Here is a 21601-nt window from a genome sequence, read left to right as displayed (position 1 = left end):
TATATATATATATATATATATATGTATATATGTATATATATATGTATATATATATGTATATATATGTATGTATACATATATATACATATACATACATATATACATATACATACATATACATACATACATACATATATATACATACATACATACATATACATATATATACATACACATATAGAATTGAGCTTCTATGCTTTTAAAAATACCAAGTTATTGATGCTTGTAGATTTTTAACCATTGAATTAAGGGATGTGTGGTTAGGATGATATGGGACCCCTAGGGTTAAGTGGATGGTTGGTGGTTGAGTGGGTGGTGGTTGGTGGTTGAGTCGGTGGTTTGTTGAATAGTATGATTTAACGGATAAAGTTTATCAAAAGGATAGATCTAATAGTGAAAAATTACAAACACCAAGTGCTTAATACTTTTACAAGCACCATAGTCAGACTCCACACACATATACCAATAAACAAGCCGAACACGAGTTAAATTTTTTGACTTGATATTTTAATGAGATAGCTCGTGTTCGGCACGAGCCGGCCTAAGCTCGAACTCGCTGACACCCCTAGTGTTGATTCATTAGATTCCAAGATAAAATGCTTAAGATTCTTCCGTTATTATATGTGACAGAGCTTCCAACATTCTGTATGTGCATGATGCACACCTTTTTCAAGATTCATCTTGTGTCTCATTCAGCTTTTTGTTAGTAATTTCCTACAATACTACAATTGAGGATCAACTTTTAGATCTTTGGATCGATCATATCTAGCGTTGTTTTTTTTTTNGTACAGGCAACTGCTAGGCTACTCGATGAGCCCACGGCCTGTACACAGACTCTTGCTCCCACAGGCCATGCGCTTCTCGTGAACTGGCCTGATCGAAAACCAGGACAATATATTATATGGCTTAATTATTTGTCCCGTAGGTCCCCGCCAATTTACTTCTATCTAATAAATCTTTTAACTTGTATTTTTATATTCTTATATTAATTAAGTTTTACCTTTAAAAATCCTACATCACTAATAAAAAATTGCAACATGGGAAGCTTTGGTGCCAATATGGTAGTTTTTTTGGGTGCTCACATGCATGTTCCATGGAGTTAGTAATTTTGATGGCTAAGATCGTGGTGCAGTTAAAGCAATGATGAAGAACCGATTGACAAAAGTGAAAAATCCAGTAAAGATTGGAAATTTATGGTACCATTAATTAGTCGTCCATATATACACTGATGACCAACCCATTCGATATTACTTCTTGCATGCCACTTCTGCAATTAATACTCCATACATTGTGGAACACTATTAATTATTATTTTTTTTTGAAAGATAGATAGCAGCACGCTACCCGCTTCGTTTATTTCATTTGGAAATAAACTTAGCTAGAAATATGAATCAACTTGGATTCGAACTTGGGTATCGGGTACCAACTATCAAGCCCTTTGCCATTTGCTCTAGGAACAGTCAGTATCATATCTAGCGTTGTTGATAAAGAATATTTCAGCTTAAGAAAGAAAGAAAATGAATCTTTCTGCTTACATTAAATATAATATGATATAATATAAGAAAAGTATTTCAACTCTAAAAAAAATAAAATAAGAATATAAAAGGAAGAAAATAAAATGCAATTATGATATATAATATCCAGGAGGTGCACATAAAAAAGTAATTAAGATTATACAAGAAATGTATTTCAGCTCTTAAAAAGGAAGAAAATAAGAATATAAAAGGAGGGAAATAAAATGCAATTATAATATCACTATACCATAAATCATATTTGGTGATACTTTTTTAGTGGCTCTTATAAAAAATACCAGTAATAATTAGTTATTAATGACACTTTTAAATAGCTGTCCTTAGTTAATTAATTATTAAATCTATTTTTAATTTTTTAAGAAGCTGTGAGGTCACATCAAAATTCTACCAAAAAAATTGCCGGCTGAATTTTTGACTTCGCGCGGAAGGAAAAAAAAAAACCGTCTTCAGAAAACCCTTGCACCTCTCTAGGTCTCATACCATCTTCAAAAAATCCCTTCGTCTCTGCTTCAAACCTAATCGAGAAGGTTGCATTTTAATATGTAATCAAGAAGTTGTAAATAAAAAAAAAATATTAAGACTATACAAGAAAAATATATCAGCTCTAAAAAAGGAAAAAAAAAAGGAAGGGAATAAAAATATAATCATGATATGTAATGGAGGAGGCGCAAATAGAAAAAATTATTAAGGCTACAAGAAAAGTATTTCAGCTCTAAATTAAAAACAAAGAAAATGAGAATATAAAAAGAAGGGAATAAAATGCAAGAATAATATGTAATCGAGAAGGTGTACTAAATAGAAAAAATTATTAAGAATATACAAAAGAAAGTATTTAAGCTCTAAAAAAGGAAGGAAATAAGAATATAAAAGGAAGGAAATAAAATGCAATTAGAAGGTGCAAACAGAAAAAAAATAATTAAGACTGTACAAGGAAAGTATTTCACCTCTAAAAAAGGAAAAAAATAAGAATATAAAAGGAAGGAAATAAAATGCAATTATAATACGTAATGATCATAATGCATATATATCAAGTATATATTTGAATTTGATTTTGATCATTCTGAGTAATCCTACTATGCATGCACGTAAGTTTTGGAAGGAAAAGGAAAAGGGAGATTCACCTGCTAATAACACTACAAGTTTTCACCTTCTGCAGGTAAGATCAGATCCACTAGGATTCTATTTGTTTGCCCTTAGATAGATTTTTAAGTTGAAAATAATTTTTAGTTGTACTGAATTTTAAGAATAATTTTTTTTCCCAACACTTTATATGATAAGAAGTCAACAATTTTGAAATTATAATTATTCTATTTTTGTTTCTTTTATTAAAAAATTTTACACTGGCATGCATATATGAGAATAAAAAAAATAATCATATTAATTGTTTATTATTTTTTCCTATCTCTTTTTCTTGCTTCGTTGACTTTACCAATTAGGACAAAGTGAACTTTAGGACAAAGTGAATTAAGGTATTATAGAAAAGTGAATGTATGGGCGAATTAAATTTATGGTAAATCAAACAACGAAAATAAATATTTATGATCGCAAACAATTTTACCCCGGTAAAACAAACAGACCTAAAACTCTGGTTTATTGTTTTTGACCTTATTTGAATGTCGAAATAAGATATTCAATAGCTTTGCAAGATTATATACAAGACATATATGACTAAAAAGATTATATAATTAGTAATTTTTAATTCAATTAAGAAGAAAAGTCTATTAAGCTATTCAATAAAGTTTTTTTAAAAAAACCTACTTAAATTATTATCCATTTTAATCTAACTATCTAACCTTTGACAATTTTAATTTAGCTACCAAATTTTTTAATTTATTTAATTTGAACTAGTTAATGACTTTTTAATTTTAAAATTTGAATGTGTTATTTATCACTTTAGGTTTAATCGATATATTTTATTTAATTAGTGCAACTATAAAATTTATTAAAAATAATTAGCTTACATTGTCCAAAAAGCCAAAAAATGGGTTAAATCAAATAATTAAAAGATTGGAATGTTGAATTAAAATTTAAAAAAATTAGCTAGTCAACAAAAATAGTGTGTAGTTGAGATAGGTATACAATTTTACCTTGATATTTTGTAAGTTTAGAGGTTAACTCTTTTTTTTTAAAAAAAAGAGATTAAAATTCACAAGGAATTTTTTTTAAAAAAAATTGATCCCTATAAATTAATAATTTGCTATATAACTACTCTGTCAAAATTTTAATTGGCAAACTAACCTTAGTTTGTCCAACTCAGTGGCATGGTGGAAAGAGAAGTGAAAGACAGTGAATCATTCAACGTATTGGATAAAATTTTAAAAGCAGTAAATCGTTCATCGTCTTTAAAAAAATTCAGATTGCTATTATTGTTCATGGGGTTTTTGTGTGAGTTATTAGGATTTTTATGGAATTGATAGTATTGTCCTTACTAAAAATGGTGAGTCGTTCACTATTTTTAAATCTTTGCTCTACTCTGCGTTGGGTTAGACAAAATAAAATTATTTAGATAAATAAATATTTAAAAGAGTTATTTGGTCAAATATAAATTTTTAAGGGGTATTTTGTAAGAAAAGTCTCTTCAAAAGTTTTTTTTTAGAGGCAATTGTTTATATACCCCTTAAAAATATTCGACTTTTTATTTATCCCTATCTGAAGGTTAATAATAAAAATACTTTTTTCATATTTCAAGTTACTTCAAAAATATCTCTAGAATTAAATTCTGTTAGTAGATAGTTAACAATCTCCATTATTTTAGTGAATTTACTACTTTACCCTTTTAAATGTATTATTCTACTTTCACCAACTTTTCTTATTTGTTTTTAAGTTAGAAATAATAAAGAGGTATTTTGACTTTTTTGTTTTAACTCAAGTAGAAATTTAATTCGAATTTAATGTGAGATTACTTAAAGGGTACTAACAAGAAGTATTTTTCAATAACGAAAAAATATACGAGAGGTATATTTTATATATATATATATATATAGAGAGAGAGAGAGAGAGAGAGAGTACGACTACTATACTCTTATGACTACAATCGCCCTCGTACTCATAAATTGTTTTCGATGATAGAGCTTCCGAATCGACGATCCATACCGTTAAATATTATCTAGAGCATTTAAAACTTCTAGAAATCAAATTTCATAATTTTTCGACATTATTTACCTTACGATCAAAAGCTCACAAAATTGACAATTTTTAACGGCCGGTACAGAATACTTGCTAGTTTAACGATGTAAAAGAATTGAAATAAGGTGAATTTTTGATAGAAAATTCTATTCACTACCTAGATAAAGATGAATAACTCCGATCTTAAATTAAAAAATCTGATCATTCATTTTTAGGATATCGTTCGATTTTGACCATTCATTTTATGCCCGTTTGATGGGCTTTATTATGATTTCAAAAAATTATGAAATTTTTTTTTAGAAGTTTAAATACTCTAGATCATATTGAATGGAGCGGATCGTCGATTCGGAAGCTCCATTATCGAAAACAACTTATGAGTACGAAGAGCCCAATACTCATAAGAATATAGCAGCCCTACTTTATATATATATAAAAGATATTTTAAAAATTCTCAGAAGTATATTAGTTATTATTATTACGCTAAAATATAGAAAATCTCCTTATAAATACTCACATTTTTTTCTTTTATTTACTGACTTTAAAAGATCTACATTTTGCTCTCTTAAAATTTCAGAAATATTTTCAGGAGTGTACGACGTTAATGGAGAGGGCAAAAAAAGCACAGTAAATTCGTGTAGGTGTTAAAGAATTTTTTTTACAAAATAATCCTCTAAAATTTTATAATTTGTAAAATAATCCTACCAAATGTCATTTAAAGGCGGTGAATCGTTCACCGCAATGTCTCATGCCTTCTAAAGGCGGTGAATTGTTCACCGCATTCTCTCATGGCATTGTACCGTTCGCCGTATTCATTAAAATTATACGTGAATTATATGGAATATAAAAAAAAAGTAAGGTTGTTAGGATTATACGTGGATTATTAGAATTTTTATTTGATAGTTAGAATTGTATGAGATATAGAAAGAAATAGTAAATAAGCGAAATACAATAAATAATTCTCCACTTTTGTGGAAACTTAGAAAGACGGTGAATCGTTCACTGTTTTTATGGAAGTGGTGAATCATTCACTGTCTTTGAGAGAAAATTTTAATGTCGCTTCTACGTGACAAAAGAAGGTCTAGTCTGCTAAAAAAAAATTTATAGAATTATTTACTCAATTACAAAATTTTATAGAATTATTTTGAAAAAAATCCCTTCAGGACAGCTTGCATTGAGAAACTCGGGCTTTTTTATAAAATGACCTCCCAAAAAATTAAAATTGGCAAAATAATTCTGTCAAAATTTTATTTGAAAAACTAATCCTCCTTTCGCCATGTGGGCGCTACCTTGAAATTTTGCTATAAAGATGATGAATGATTCACCGCCTTCACATATATATAATAAAAGCGGTGAATAATTTACCGTCTTCATAATATATATGTGAAGACGGTGAATGATTCACTGTCTTATCATTCACCGTCTATCTATATTTCACTCCAAAATTTAGACAAATTTCGATTAGTTTGGAATGTTTTGCACTAAAAGCGGTGAATTATTTACCGTTTTTATAGCAAAATTTCGACGTGGTGCCCACATAGCGAAAAGAGGATTATTTTTTCAAATAAAATTTTGACAGGCTCATTTTCTAAATTTTAAAATTTTGAAGGATTATGTTATAAAAAAGCCCGGAAAACTCCGGTCACGTTTTTCAATCCTCATCCTCGCGACCTTTCCAGTTTCAAACCAAAAAAGGTGACGGCATTTTTAAATACCCAAACAAGAAAAATCCCTTCAAAAGAGACAAATATAAAGCGATAAAATTGCGTAGAAGTTTATCGCGTAGAAGCCCCTCCAATATCAATTATTTTGAAACAGACCCTCTTTGAAGGAGTTTAGACTACCAAGCTTATAAAATCTTTTAAATATAGAAATAGTCATACAAAATTTTTATTTGTAAAAATAAGCAGATAAACGCGGTAAATTATTTGCTGTATTCTAAAAATCGTAAATGATTCATCGCTTTTATCTTAATTTATATATTTCTTACATCCAAACTTTAAAAGATGTATATTATTAAACACTAAAAATAGTTTTAATCTTTTGAAAAAAATGGTGAATAATTTATCATATATATTTAAAAAGCGATAATTCATTTACTGTATAAACTTACTTTTGTAAATAAATTTTTTAGAAAAATATTTTTATAATTAAAGTATTTTCTAAGGCTATTAAAAAAAATATTCCTCTTTGAACCCAGTTGATTGACCAACTCTATCTACTATACTATGTGACAATCAAAGTACATCATCTATTTCAAATTTATTATATTTTTTATTTTGAGAGAAAATATAATACTACATTTTTCAAAAAACTTTGATGTTATGGCTTAGCTCCAGGAGAGTAATTTAATTGATTGAAAACGCAACATTATCCATGTAATTACTATATTTTAAACCTTTTTTAGTTGGTATTGATATAATTTTTTATTTTTTAAAAAAGATTAATTATATATAATTTGATGTACTAGTAGAAAATTTCTTTTTTTATTGTTATATATAGTTGATTATCTTATAATGTATCTCGATTAAGTGACAGATAATAACAATAATAAAAAATTTAGACGCAAAAAATATTACTTCCAAATTTCTTTTTTTCTATTGCCGAGCAAAGTAGCTCAAATATAAGAATTTTAAGCAATTGGTTATTTTCTCCTATAATATTTCATCTGTTTAAAAAAAAATTAAAAAGGGAAACAGTGCCAAACAAGAACTTTTTTTTTTATTGATATTTTAATCTAGTCGAGGGTAAAATACTAATGATATAATTTTTGGGCAGCTTTACTTTTTAGAGATAAATTGTTGTTTCATAATATTTAATAAATTTGCTTAAGATTTTTTTTAAAATATAATTTAATTCACTAATAAAGGGACTCAAACAAAGATGAAAAAAAACTTAAAACATGTTAAAATGGTTTTTTTGCATTTAGTCCCTTTAGAAATTTTTTTGTATAAATAGCCTTACAAAATTTATATTTACAAGATTGGTCCAATCTCCGCCATGTGAGCTCCATACGAGCACCACGTGAGCAGCAATTTAGATTAAGTTGAATACAACAAATTATTCATCATGTCCAAATACGAAATTTGAGATTTAGGAAGGACTCTCAAACGTCGTATTTGGACATGGTGAATGGTTCACCATATTCAACTTAACCTTCATTGTTATCGACGCTCACGTGACGGGGATAGGATCAATTTTGTAAATATAATTTTTTAGAACTATTTGTAGAAATTTTTTTTATAGGAGGCTAAATACAAAAAGAGCCCTAAATATACAGTTGAGGAGCCTAATTCAAAATTACCTATAGTTGAGGGGGTATCGTGCAATTGTTAACGAATAAAAAACCGATGGATGCAACCGTTTCACTATTCAAAAGATAAAACAAGTTCCAAGCCAAAAAATAAAAATAAAAATAAAAAAAAAAAAGCGCAAATTTCCGAAACCTTGTGATTCTGTAGCTGCTCCCGCTTCTCTGAAAAGCAGTAACCGCGATAAGCTCCACGATTTTCTTCTCCTCCTCCTCCTCCTCCTCGTATATTCATCTCCTATATCCTGTTTGAGGTGATCGAAGCGTTGGTTTTGGGGGGCGATTTCGAGAGGTTAGGGATGGGCTCTCTCACGAAGATGGAGGAGGAGTTGGTGGTGGGGGAGGGGTGGTCGAAGGAGGCGATCCTCTACGTCAATGGCGTGCGCCGCGTGCTCCCCGATGGGCTCGCTCACCTCACCCTTCTCCAATACCTCAGAGGTTCGTGCCCTGTTGCGAATTTTTACTTTTTTGGTTTAAATTGGTGTTTTAATGAGTTTTTTTTGGATGGGTTTTGGGGATTTTCGCTAAAAGATTGGATTTTTAGGCTCTCTTTTTGCCCTTTTTTGTTGCATGGGATGGTCGTCTGGATGGTTTTGATTTGCCGAACAAAAATGTAAATGTTTTCGTTGGTTTCGTTCGATTGAGAGAGAGGTTGGAATCGTTGTATAAAGTTATGAAATTTAAGTTAAAATTAATGCGCACTCGTCTTACATGGTCTTGATATTTGTTTGTACTGTTTATAGATGAGTTGGATTAGATATTTACTATTCTTAGCACCATGCGTTTTTTTGAGAAATTTTTATTAATTTTTTTGGTGCTAAATTATTCGACCTGAAAAACGGGTGCATTGATTTGAAAACACACTAAAAATGGTGTAGCTTTTCAGTGATTCAGAAACTGCAAGAAAGGTAGGCCTTTAGTGGTAGTTACTTCTTGTGTAGTGCTTTGGGCTTGTTCAGCCTCACTAGGGCTTCCGCGGAAGTGCTGTTGAATTAAGCTGCTACGAGAAGCCTTAAAGGGATTTCTTTTTTTTTTACATTGAAACTGGTTAGACAGCTTCCTGCATGCTTCACCCAGATGCAGAAACTTGATATTGAAGCTTCTATTTTTGGAAAATAGTAGCTCATTTTAGCTTTTTGCCACATTAGAAGCTCAAAACTTTTACTGTTTATGTTCAGACCGAAATTTCCTATCGATGCTGTCAGCCACCTATAGATGCTAAACCAATTCCCTTTTGGCAGTTACCTCCTGTTGTAAGAATTTTCTTATTTTTCTGTGAAGATTTCTCAGTTTATCATTTTTGCCGGTATCTACATTTTGATGATTATATGGTTGAGGGGATGATGCTAAACTTGATATGAGGGGTACGAGTTATCAATTTTGCGTATGATCAAGTATTTCAGAGATTTTAGTAACAAGTTGAAGTGCCAGTACTCGCCTCGTATATAACGTGCTAGTGTGGTACTTGCATGCATGGTATATAGGCGCATACTGTGGTAGTGCATGCCATATGTGCCACTGCACGGCGTATGCGCTACTTTGGTAGCTGGTAAGAAGAACCAGTAATCTGTACCATAGAATATATAATTTGATGGTTCGGCCACATCAAGAAAATGGTTTTTTATAGAGCCATGTTGCCAATTAAGGCACGAAGCCATGTTGCCAATTAAGGCACGAACCAATGGGAGCTTATCACATGTCCAATAAAAATTTTAGACGTGCCTACTGCACCGTAAACCAACTCTAAAATATATAATTTTTATAATACAATAAATTATTTAAATATTTTATATTATATATATATATATATATATATTATATTTTATATTATTTTACAATATTAATTATCAAATATCCTATCAATCATCTAGTTTTCTATGTGGTGTATGGAGCATTGGTGTGCACCAGGTGCAAGCAAAGATTTCTCCACTCTTTTGGAATTATGAGCGCACCCTATTAAATATTCTCTATAACAGGTGTATATTTGTACATACATCGTATGCTTAAAATTCTTTAATAGATATTTTAAAATTAATTTATCAAACATAATTTAAATTATTAGACTTTGTAGATCAAATATATAAAATTAAAATTTGATATTAAAATATTAGTCATCTAATATAAGTTGTGGTGTATGGAGTATTCATATGCACCAGGTGCATGCAATAATTTTTCTTTCTTCAATCAATTTTAACAGAAACCCTCACCTTTTCTTCAATTTGAAATAAGTTCCCTGCTATAACTTTTTAGTAAAAAAATCTGCTATAACTTTTTAGTTAAAAAATTTATTTATAAATTAGCTATCAAAACTATTAATTTGATTGAATTTTTGTATTATTAGAATAATTTAACTGTACAAATACTAAAATTTAAGAAAATATTAATAAAAAATGTTAATTTTTATAATGTACATAAGACTACTTTTTTTTTTTTTGGCATTTCTTTAGTTATAATTTTTTTCAATCTTAAAATTTAATAACTATATATATTAATGGGCTGAAATACTAACTATCCGCCACGAAGCGCGGGCTATATGATCAAACACACAAGAAAATGTCCATTCGCCTCACATAAGATATTTTTGTTTCTATTTATTACACTAAATCTTAGCTGTCTCACTGTCATACTTGTGTTGCTAGAGAGTCTACTGTTTTTCTCTTTTCAGCTTGTGACAATTCATTTTTTCGTTAATGATTAGTCTTTTTGTTTGTATTTGTTTCAGATATTGGCCTTACAGGGACAAAACTAGGATGTGGTGAAGGTGGTTGTGGAGCTTGTACAGTGATGGCTTCTTGCTATGATCAGCATATGAAGAAAATGATGTAACAAATCCTATCTGTGATAGTACCTAATTGTGTTTTCCATCTATATTGCTTCATAAACTTCGGAAGTTGTGACAAAGCAGTTTTCTAGCCTTACTCGGCTCATTGCATTAGAAACAAATTCTTTGCAGTCAATGTTTTCTGTTTCCTTTTAATTCCATTTATCCACCTCAAATCTTAAGTTCTGTTCTATTATTCTTATGATATATCGTATTTCCATGATTGGGAATGGACAAAAAGTCCTCCATCTGTATCACTTACCAATCTGTGCCTCGTATCCTATTTCTTATACATGCTCTACTTTTATGCAATCTTCAGTTTTTGCAGTTTTGTAGCTGTGAAATTGTTACTAGTGTAGGCATTTTGCAATCAATGCATGTTTGGCTCCGTTATATTCTGTGGAAGGAATGCATATAATTACAGTGGAGGGTATTGGAAATCGGCAGCGTGGTTTGCATCCCATCCAGGTATTGTTCTTTAAACTTTTTGTTCCTTCCATCTAATATTGTGATATATGATGCTTTTTTGATGAAGACATTATTTATTCCATAATATATACTAATTAATGGCGGTAAGAAAATTATGGTTTCCACACTTTTTGCTGGGAGAAATTTTCTTGCTGGCTAATCCACTTAACTCTTTCCTTATTTGTATATCATATACCATTTTTTACATTATGCTGTGAAATAGTAGCTCAACATTTTGTAGCACCATTTACTTAAACTTACAGCTTGGGACAATATTCTTAGTGTTCCTTTGAATCCATCATCTCTTTGTAGTTATATCCAACAACTTATAGTTATTACTTGTTAAACTTAAGATGGTTTAATACCACAACAAATCCACTTCCTATCTAAAATTTGCTTCATTCATAGTTGAATTTGCTTCTGTTACTATCTCTGTGCTTCGAAGGTTTCATCTCTGGCCTCCTACCTGCACAAAATAAACTCAGTGACGATGTCTACAACCATGTAATACAAACAGCCTATAAATTGTTTTCTCTGCATGTGATAATTGATAAATCTCCTCGTTGGCGGAGCGTGCGGTGCATCCTGAAAAGTTGAAATTATTAAGGTTTCAAAGTAGCTCAATTAAACTCCTAGGTTGTAGTCACAATAGAAATTCCCATACCTCACATGTTGTACCGAATAATTTGTTCAAACACAGAGACCGGCCCTTAGTGAATTTCTTATTTGGAAGCACCAACAAATCCTAACATTAAACATTTGGTCTTTTCTGTCCCTAGACTTGGATCTTCATTTCATAAATCATGATTCAGTCCATCTTTTATTCTTGAGGTGAAACTTCAAGGTGTTTGCCAGCAGTATCAAATACTGATTTCTACTGATTTTTATTTCCTGTTGGATTTTAGTATAAAGTGTTTTCTTTTGATATAAGTGTGTAGAACTCGGTTTATCACATTAAATGCAGGAATCTCTAGCTCAGGCTCATGGTTCACAGTGTGGATTTTGCACTCCTGGTTTCATAATGTCTATGTATGCACTATTGAGATCAAACAAACAACCTCCCACCGAGGAGCAGATCGAAGAAAACCTTGCTGGAAATTTATGTCGTTGTACAGGCTATAGGCCGATTGTTGATGCATTCCGTGTTTTTGCTAAAACCGATGATTCGTTATATACTAACTCAACATCAGCAAGTTCCTCTACCAGTCAAACCATTTGCCCCTCGACAGGGAAACCATGTTTGTGTGGAAGCTCATCTGAAGCTTATGGCAGGAAACAACATAGACCCATTTCTTATAGTGAAACCGATGGAAGTTCTTACAATGAAAAAGAGCTTATCTTTCCTCCTGAGCTGCTTCTGAGAAAAGTCTTGCCTCTAAGTTTACATGGTTTTGGTGGTTTAAAATGGTATAGACCTCTAAGACTTCAGCATGTGTTAGATCTCAAGTCTTGCTATCCGGAGGCAAAACTCGTTGTTGGTAACACTGAAGTAGGGATAGAAACGAAGTTCAAAAATGTGCAGTATCGAGTGCTCATTTGGGTTACCCATGTGGTGGAGCTTAATGCATTGAACGTGGGAGAAGATGGCATTGAGATTGGTGCTTCTGTGAGGCTGACACAGCTCCAACAAGTCCTTCAAAAGGTTGTAGCAGAGAGAGACGGTCATGAGATTTCATCTTGCAGGGCGATTTTGGAGCAGCTGAAGTGGTTTGCTGGGAAACAAATTAGGAATGTTGCTTCTGTTGGCGGAAATATTTGTACTGCTAGTCCAATATCTGACCTAAACCCCCTTTGGATGGCTTCTAATGCGAAGTTTCAGCTGATTGATTGTAAAGGAAAAGTTAGAACTGTTTCTGCCAAAGATTACTTTCTTGGTTATCGCAAAGTTGATATTCGACATGATGAGATATTACTCTCAATATTTTTACCATGGACAAGACCTTTTGAATTTGTGAAAGAGTTTAAACAAGCACATAGAAGGGAAGATGATATTGCTTTGGTAAATGCCGGAATGCGTGCTCATATCAGGGAAGAAAACGGAGACTGGATTATCGCTGATGTTTCTATTGTTTATGGAGGAGTCGCCGCGCTTTCTATCTCTTCATCAAGAACAGAGAAATATCTGATGGGAAAGAAATGGGATAAGAAATTGTTAGAGGATGTTTTAAATGTATTAAAAGAGGATATTAATATTCCGGAGGATGCACCAGGTGGAATGGCTGAATTCCGAAAATCCCTTACACTGAGTTTCTTTTTTAAATTTTTTATGTGGGTAACTCATGAGATGAATGTAAAAGGACACTTTAAGGAAGGTTTGCATGCCACTCAACTATCAGCTGTACAGCCTTACTCAAGGCCTTCATCTTGTGGAAGTCAGAGTTATGAGTTGGCTAGACATGGAACAGCTGTGGGGCTACCAATGGTCCATCTCTCATCAAAGCTACAGGTATATCACATATTTTGGTTTATTGAAAGAGTTGAATCTTGGTGGGATTGCTTAAGGACAGCATCTGTATCTGTTTTGTTAGTTATTGTATATGCCTTTTATTAGTTGATAATAATACACGAGCTATACTGTTATCCATTTATCTGCTAGAAGTTATGAAAGTTGCATGTGATCTTGTGATGTTGTCTTGTTATTTATATGCTTGATTTGAAGAGAACTTTACCTGATTCTATTGAGGTTATTTATAGTCTGTCGAACTCTTTTTTTTTTTTTTTAAGGGAGTAATCTCCTAGCTAGTTACTTGATTAAATATGCCAATGGCAGAAATCTGCCACACCGCATATCCGTACTGCTGGACTAATTGGCTATCCGGTGAAAAGCAAAAACTGAAAAACGTAAAATTCCTGAAGATGCCTAGAAGTTTGTTGCAAGCATCGACCAATGTAGTTTTAACTTCTGTACATGTAGTTTATGTCTTCTTAAATCTTGTTACCAGGGACATTAATTACATGTTAATGTGGCCCATTTGTTAATTTATATTCCGTAGCTATTGGCGAATTATTTGGTTTTGATGCCTTTTAATGATGTGCCAATATGTACTGTTGCCATTTGATGGGAAAAAAGATTGTAACTAACCTGTTTATGGCTTTACGATTTTTGGTCCCTTAGTTATTTATATCGTTATTACTTAGTTTGTTACATGTATTCTTACAACTTAATCTTGTCAAAAAGGCCAGCCTTGTGCAAAAGGTTGAATTCACCAGGTAGCTCCATGATTAATTTGTAAGATCTGTTCAGACTTCTTTCAACTAGCTCCCTATTCTCAACTAGAATTACTTTTTGTTAGGATGTTAAATAGAAATTGTTCAATGGCTATAAAGATATTTTGAAAGCAAATCTAATTGCATTTTACATATGATAGCTTTTAGTATTTTGCACAAATCTGTTCTGATACGAATTGTTAGGTCCAGCGAGTATCGCTTTTTCCATTGAAAGAAACAAAAAAATCCTATATTCTCACACAAATTTGAATAATCAATGTTTTCCCATCTTAGATAACGCTCTTTTATTGGTTTTTTTTCCCCTTTCATTGATTGGTAATTTGTTCTTCTGTGTCTATTTGTCTATAACCTTTTGTAGGGAACTCGATATTCTATTAGTTCTATGCTTTTAATTTACACAAGGACCAAGCTCAGTTTTTTTTTTTTTTTTTTTTGATTAAACAGGGATATACCCTATTTGAAAGTGTAAATAGGTACATAGGCGAGATTACACAGGTCCAAAGCCCCAACCTGATCACGAAAAACAGGGGAGTCCAAAGCTCAGTTTTGTCCTCTATTAATTTTGTCATTAAATTCTGTTAGATGTGACTCGAAATTGATAATCGACTTCAGTTCGGGATTTCAACTTGCCGACAGTTTCGCGGTGCGACCAAATTGAAAAATAAAATTGTGAAAGGAAAAATGAATGTATGTGGTGGGAAGCGGAGGGCTCGGGCTGACAGGTCCGAGCCTGTAGACCACCATTGACATTTGCCAGGGGGTGTGGGGGGGGCAGAGCCCCCCGCTGTATGGATCGGATCCGAAACCCGTAAAGAGTTTCCTTTTCGTTTTTGCCCTAGAGGCTACAGATCATGGTTGGTTGTACCTTCAATATTGTATTCCCTTTTGATAGTGAAGATCTCTCCTCCCTCGCCCGTGGTTTTTCCCTACAAAGGGTTTTCCACGTAAATCTGTGTGTTCTTCTTTTTCTGCTTGTGGTTTGTCTATTTTGTGTTCGCCATTTTCGTTTTTCGTTTGTATGCTTGTCGTAACAAGTTCCTTTTCTTTGTTGATAAGCATCTTGTAGAGAGAGTTTTAAATGCTAACGAGTCTCAGTAATTCTGGTAGAAAATTCAACTGGCTTCATGTTTTGGTAGTTTGCTACAAAAGCTAAGAATCTCTATTTGATTATTTTTTTTGGTTAGTCCAAGGTGCTGCAGATCGTTGCCATTCATTTGATTTCTCTGTTATTGCAATTTATCAGGTGACTGGTGAGGCCGAATACACTGATGATACACGTACATCTCAGAATACTTTGCATGCGGCTTTAATATTGAGTAGAAGAGCTCATGCACGCATATTATCTATAGATAATTCACGTGCCCGAACTTCACCTGGTTTTTCTGGTCTTTTTCTTGCAAAAGATGTCCCTGGTAGTAATAAGCTTGGACCAGTTGTTGCCAATGAGGAACTTTTTGCTTCAGAGGTTGTTACTTGTGTTGGCCAGGTATTGAACCTCTATTCACTTCTTTTTTGGGGCCTTTTGCACATATACCCCACAAATACATCATATTTGTATAGTTACCCATTTAAGTGAAAAGTTTGCTGTTATTACCCGTGTAAATGGAAATGTTTCAGTGGAGCAATACGCTGTTGTATATCCTATTTTCCTTACTATTGTCATTTATAGGTTATCGGGATTGTTGTGGCGGATACTCATGAAAATGCAAAAGCTGCTGCAAATAAAGTTGAGATTAAATATGAAGACTTGCCAGCAATTTTGTCTATAAGAGATGCTGTTGATTCTGGCAGTTTTCATCCTAACACTGCGAGGAGCTTGGTAAACGGAGATGCCGAATGGTGTTTCAAGTCAGGTTCATGCGACAAGATTATAGAAGGGGAGGTTCAGGTTGGAGGTCAAGAGCACTTTTACTTGGAGCCCCAGAGCTGTCTGGTCTGGACAGTTGACTCTGGAAATGAAGTACATATGATCTCCTCTACACAAGTATGTTCCATTCTTTTTGCTTCAATCCATACGATAAGCTGTAGGGTTAACTGCAATGTTAGTCTCTGGAGGTGAACCTTCATTTCGGTTTCGTCCTCTTAGTTTCATTCTTAACAATTTGCCCCTGAAGGTTGTTTTGCATAATAAATATGTTATATGTTAATCTATCATCAGAAAAGGGTGCCCACTTGAACCTAAGACTTTGCTTTGTTAACTTTGACACTTTGCGAATGAGATTAATCAAACTTTAGGGCTAAATTTATTGCAACTAAGAACAAAATCGGTATCTTGGTCAACTTTCGGGGCTAAATTTGTATAACTTCATGTGACTTTTCTTTTGATACCAAGATGCCTGCGCTGTTTGATGGTCTACCATTTCTCGTGGTTTCTGAAAGCTCTTATCCTAAATATTTATAGCTGAATCATTTCTATTCTTTAAGTCATGCTTTTGTCGAGTAAGGATATTCTAGGACTTGCCTACTTCCAGAAATCATGATATACCGCTAAATGATAAGAGAATAATTAAAAGACGAGCCAAATTTCTTTCGAGCTTACTCCTTTGTGCAAATGAAGTGCAAAGGTGTAATGTCTGCGTTTTTTTTTTTTAATGAGATCAAACTTAAGAGACAACCATTACAACTTTGGTGGGGCACCTATTAACCCATCGATCTAGTCTTGTTTTTTTTGGTGAAATCATATTTAATGAAAGCAATGTTGACTTACTTCCGAGTGTCACTGAAAATTTTAGTGAAAGTTCTACTGTAAGATGATATCAATGCATGAAGTAGCTTTCGTTTCCCTGAGGAAATTTCGTGCAATAGATTTATTTAATTCTCATTCCTCTTCTAAATTTAATAAATTCTTTTTTACACATTATAAATTGGTCTAATGTTGCGCATCCCTTTGCTGGTGCTCAGGCACCACAAAGGAACCAGGAGTATGTTGCCAATGTTCTTGATCTACCATTATCGAAAGTCGTTTGCAAGACAAAGCGCATTGGTGGTGGCTTTGGTGGGAAAGAAACCAGATCTTCCTTCATTGCAGCTGCAGCATCTGTAGCATCATATCATTTAAGAACACCAGTGAAGATTGTTCTAGACAGGGATGTCGATATGATGATAACTGGACAGCGGCACAGCTTCCTTGGAAAATACAAGGTACTGATTTCATTAATTACTCAATTTTTTTTGGAAGAGTTAAATTCTGTTGCTTCAGAGTGCTACCTGTGTACAGTTATGTCATAACTTCAATTGTGCAATGTACCGACGGTTTGTTTAGTTTGTATTATTATTCTTTAGAGTGCACATCTGTGCATGCTTCATATACCCTAGATCTGGCCATTTATTTGCATTGGGTATTCCCTACTCTTATGGCTAGATTAGACCTATTAAATTGTTACTAATCCACATGTTCAAGGACAATAGATGGTCACGATAATGGTTGCTCCCCTTTCCTAGGTTCCATGTTGACAAACTTCGACTGTCCTTGCACTTTGCAGTAGTAAAGCATGTTACAGTTAGGATTTTTCAGATGCAACTCAATCTTTAAGCTTCTGCAAGAAGCTTAATTGTCATGTTAATTATTGGTATACATAGAATCTAAAGCTACAAAAACAATTTTGCGTGAAGTAATGATCGGGTCCTACATTTCCTTTGTATTTAAATTTCATATCATGGTTACCTAAAGTTTTCTTTTTCTTTTTTTCTTTTTCTCGATATAATTACTTCAGGTTGGGTTTACAAATGAAGGGAAGGTTATGGCATTGGATCTTGAAATCTACAATAATGGTGGGAATTCATTGGACGTGTCTGTTCCAGTCCTGGAGCGTGCTATGTTTAATTCAGAAAATGTCTATGATATACCCCACATCAAGATTCGAGGCCAAGTTTGCTTTACAAATTTCCCAAGTAATACAGCTTTCAGGGGTTTTGGGAGCCCACAGGGCATGCTTATTACTGAGAACTGGATTCAACGTATAGCTACGGAGCTTCGGAAAAGTCCTGAGGAGATACGGGTAAGTAGTAAATACTTGTTTGTTCCAGATTACTTTTGTCAACATTCTTGTTTTTCACCATTAGAAATTGTCTAAATTCGGTAATATTCAGGAGCTTAATTTTCACAATGAAGGGACAGTGCTTCATTATGGACAAGTGCTTGAGAACTGCACAATCAGACAGGTGTGGGATGAACTAAAGATCTCTTGTGATTTTCAAAATGCTCGCGAAGCAGTAAGCTCTTTTAACCGTCAAAATCGTTGGAGAAAGCGAGGAGTTGCAATGGTTCCCACCAAATTCGGCATCTCCTTCACTGCAAAGCACATGAATCAGGTATTCAAGGAATTTGCAGAATACTATTAATACCACAGATGAATTTCTGCTTCGGATATCAAATGCGTGAGTTCTTTATTTTGTTTTTGAACAATTAATGTTTCTTGCGCCTCTGAAAAATACATGACCGAGGCTTAGTAATTTTCATCCCTGCAGTACTTCCTGTTTCTCTTTTTGTATAGTCTTAACATATGTTGTTCCATATCTGGTGTAAATCATGAGAAACAACTATAGATATGCAGCAGAATATTATACACAATTTCTAGGTTGTAGTTATGAATGAAGTAATTATGACAGTTCCGTCTTTAGGTCAGTGGTGCTAACCCTGGGGTGGCGGAGCAGATGGGGGAGAATCTATATGGGTTTCTATTTTCTCTTCATCATTCTTTTTTTCCTTGTTATTTGGTTTACATCGATGAATGGCTCTGCAGGCTGGCGCTCTTGTGCAAGTGTATACTGATGGCACCGTCCTAGTGACGCATGGTGGAGTGGAGATGGGACAAGGCCTACACACAAAAGTCGCCCAAATTGCTGCCTCATCCTTTAATATTCCTCTCAGTTCTGTATTCATATCGGAAACAAGCACTGATAAGGTCAGTATTACTCTAAACCAATGGAGATAATTCAGTCGGAACATTTTATAATATATGAACTTTATGGTAGTATTCTTTTTATAGGTTCCTAATGCATCAGCAACGGCAGCTTCTGCAAGTTCGGATTTGTATGGCGCTGCAGTTTTAGATGCTTGTGAGCAAATTAAGGCCCGCATGGAACCTATAGCTTGCAGACAAAAGCACAGTTCTTTTGCCGAGGTATTGCCTTCTCAATATCTTCTGCTATGTATGGCAGCCAGTTGAATTCTTTGCTCTGAATCACTAGTTTATGCGATGAAATTTTAAATTTTTCCACTCTTAAATGAAATTTTAATGGGATTCACATAATTATAGAATTGCAATCTATTGTGGTTACCGAGATAGATTTGTGGTTTTGATTATTTGTATTTCACGACGTCTCTGAATCACAAATGTTAATTTTGCCAGTTAGTGTGTGCATGCTACATGGAGCGAATAGATCTCTCAGCTCACGGTTTTTATATCACACCTAATGTTGGGTTTGACTGGAAAGTGGGTAAGGGAACTCTGTTCAGCTACTACACCTATGGAGCGGCATTTGCTGAGGTTGAAATAGACACTTTAACTGGAGATTTCTATACAAGAACAGCAGATATTGTTATGGATCTCGGATATTCGCTTAATCCAGCCATTGACATTGGACAGGTGCCTTAGAAAATTATTTTTCATCTTCTATTTATTAAGTCTTGAGTAATATAGAATGAATAGTTTATGATTCTTATGAATTTGCTATTTTAGGGTTCCTTTATTTTCTATGTTTTTTTTTTTTAAACCCCTTTCATTTTTACCATAAATCTTTGAGTTGTAGATTGAAGGAGCTTTTATACAAGGATTAGGCTGGGTTGCCTTGGAAGAGCTGAAATGGGGAGATGCTCATCACAAGTGGATTAGATCCGGCAACCTGTTTACTTGCGGCCCTGGAACCTACAAAATTCCTTCAGTAAATGATATACCTCTGAAATTCAAGGTTTCACTTTTGAAGGTAGTGGTTTTTTGCTTGCCAATTAGTACTATTGCAGCCTGTGTGATTCATTCATATTTTGGAGTTGGTATGTTTATACATCTATATGCTATTAAATTCTATAATTTGAGGAAAATATGTTCAACTTGTTTGACAAAACAGAAAGAAGATATCTTCAATAGTGAGAAACAACAAAGTGCAAAATATGTAAGGTTCTGTATCTCGCAGATCTTTATAAGGTACTAAGCTTTTAAAATAGTCTCTTTCTGTAATCGGCGAGTAGAAATTTTCCTCGAAATTTTAATTTTCTATTACCCTCCGTTTAAGAGACTGCAATCTTACTCTCCCCGGTGTATCATTGTGAACAGTTCATAATCGACGACTTTAAATTCATCTAAGTCGCATCTTTGCTTGTTTGATGTCTTTTACTCTTAGACCCATTATTTCATCAGGCTTAGGTATTTTGTATTTTACGATCTTTTATGCAGAGCTGTGCATTTCCTGTGTTGATTAATTGCGAATCTTTTACTGATAATGCTGCAGGGTGTTCCAAATCCGAAGGCAATTCACTCTTCGAAAGCTGTGGGCGAGCCGCCATTCTTCCTTGCATCTTCTGTGTTTTTCGCGATCAAAGATGCAATCATTGCAGCACGAGCCGAGGAGGGTCTAAATGAGTGGTTCCCGCTCGATAATCCTGCAACACCCGAGAGGATCAGAATGGCCTGCGTCGACTCTTTCACTAAGCACTTTGCAAGCCCGAACTACCGCCCGAAACTCAGTGTCTGATTGTTCGCTTCTTACTGCTGTAAATAGCCGATTTCCGATCAGTTGGACACATAACTACAGGAAACTGCAGATATGTGATTTGATGTAATAAATTACAAGCTGGTTTCTGGTAAGCTTGTTTATTTTATTAAAGGCGAGAGTTGAGAATCGACTCCCAAAATACACAACTGTTCTCAAATCTGTTCAGATTTGGTTAAATCACTCCGGTTCTGGTTTGGTTCTTGATAAAACTACAGATACCAAACAAAGAGAATATTTTGATTTGGTCTCTCGACTTGATAGCGTATTTATTAGAGAATATTTCACTGGTATAATATTACATGATATTTTCTTTTAGTGCTAGATTTATAATACCAAACAAATTAAGTTTAATGAGAAAACATGCTTGGTTCCTAAAATGGGTGAATTGCACTACTGCAAATCATTTGA

At 33.5% G+C, this 21601-nt stretch overlaps 1 protein-coding gene across 1 annotated transcript; it reads left to right on the top strand.

Annotated features, from left to right (window-relative positions):
• Positions 8083 to 21415, top strand: LOC109715588 (xanthine dehydrogenase-like). The gene is made up of 14 exons (XM_020240690.1): positions 8083 to 8403; positions 10688 to 10787; positions 11146 to 11254; positions 12219 to 13700; positions 15726 to 15968; positions 16152 to 16466; positions 17384 to 17623; positions 18196 to 18480; positions 18572 to 18793; positions 19225 to 19386; positions 19471 to 19605; positions 19834 to 20070; positions 20234 to 20407; positions 20930 to 21415. Exons 1-14 carry the CDS (start codon positions 8265 to 8267, stop codon positions 21170 to 21172), a joined length of 4086 nt encoding a protein of 1361 aa, XP_020096279.1. The 5' UTR covers positions 8083 to 8264; the 3' UTR covers positions 21173 to 21415.

The sequence above is a fragment of the Ananas comosus genome, linkage group 1 (assembly GCF_001540865.1).
Source record: "Ananas comosus cultivar F153 linkage group 1, ASM154086v1, whole genome shotgun sequence".
Lineage (NCBI taxonomy): Eukaryota > Viridiplantae > Streptophyta > Magnoliopsida > Poales > Bromeliaceae > Ananas > Ananas comosus.
The sequence above is the reverse complement of the archived record's forward strand: the minus strand, read 5'-3'. Positions and strand labels throughout refer to the sequence as shown.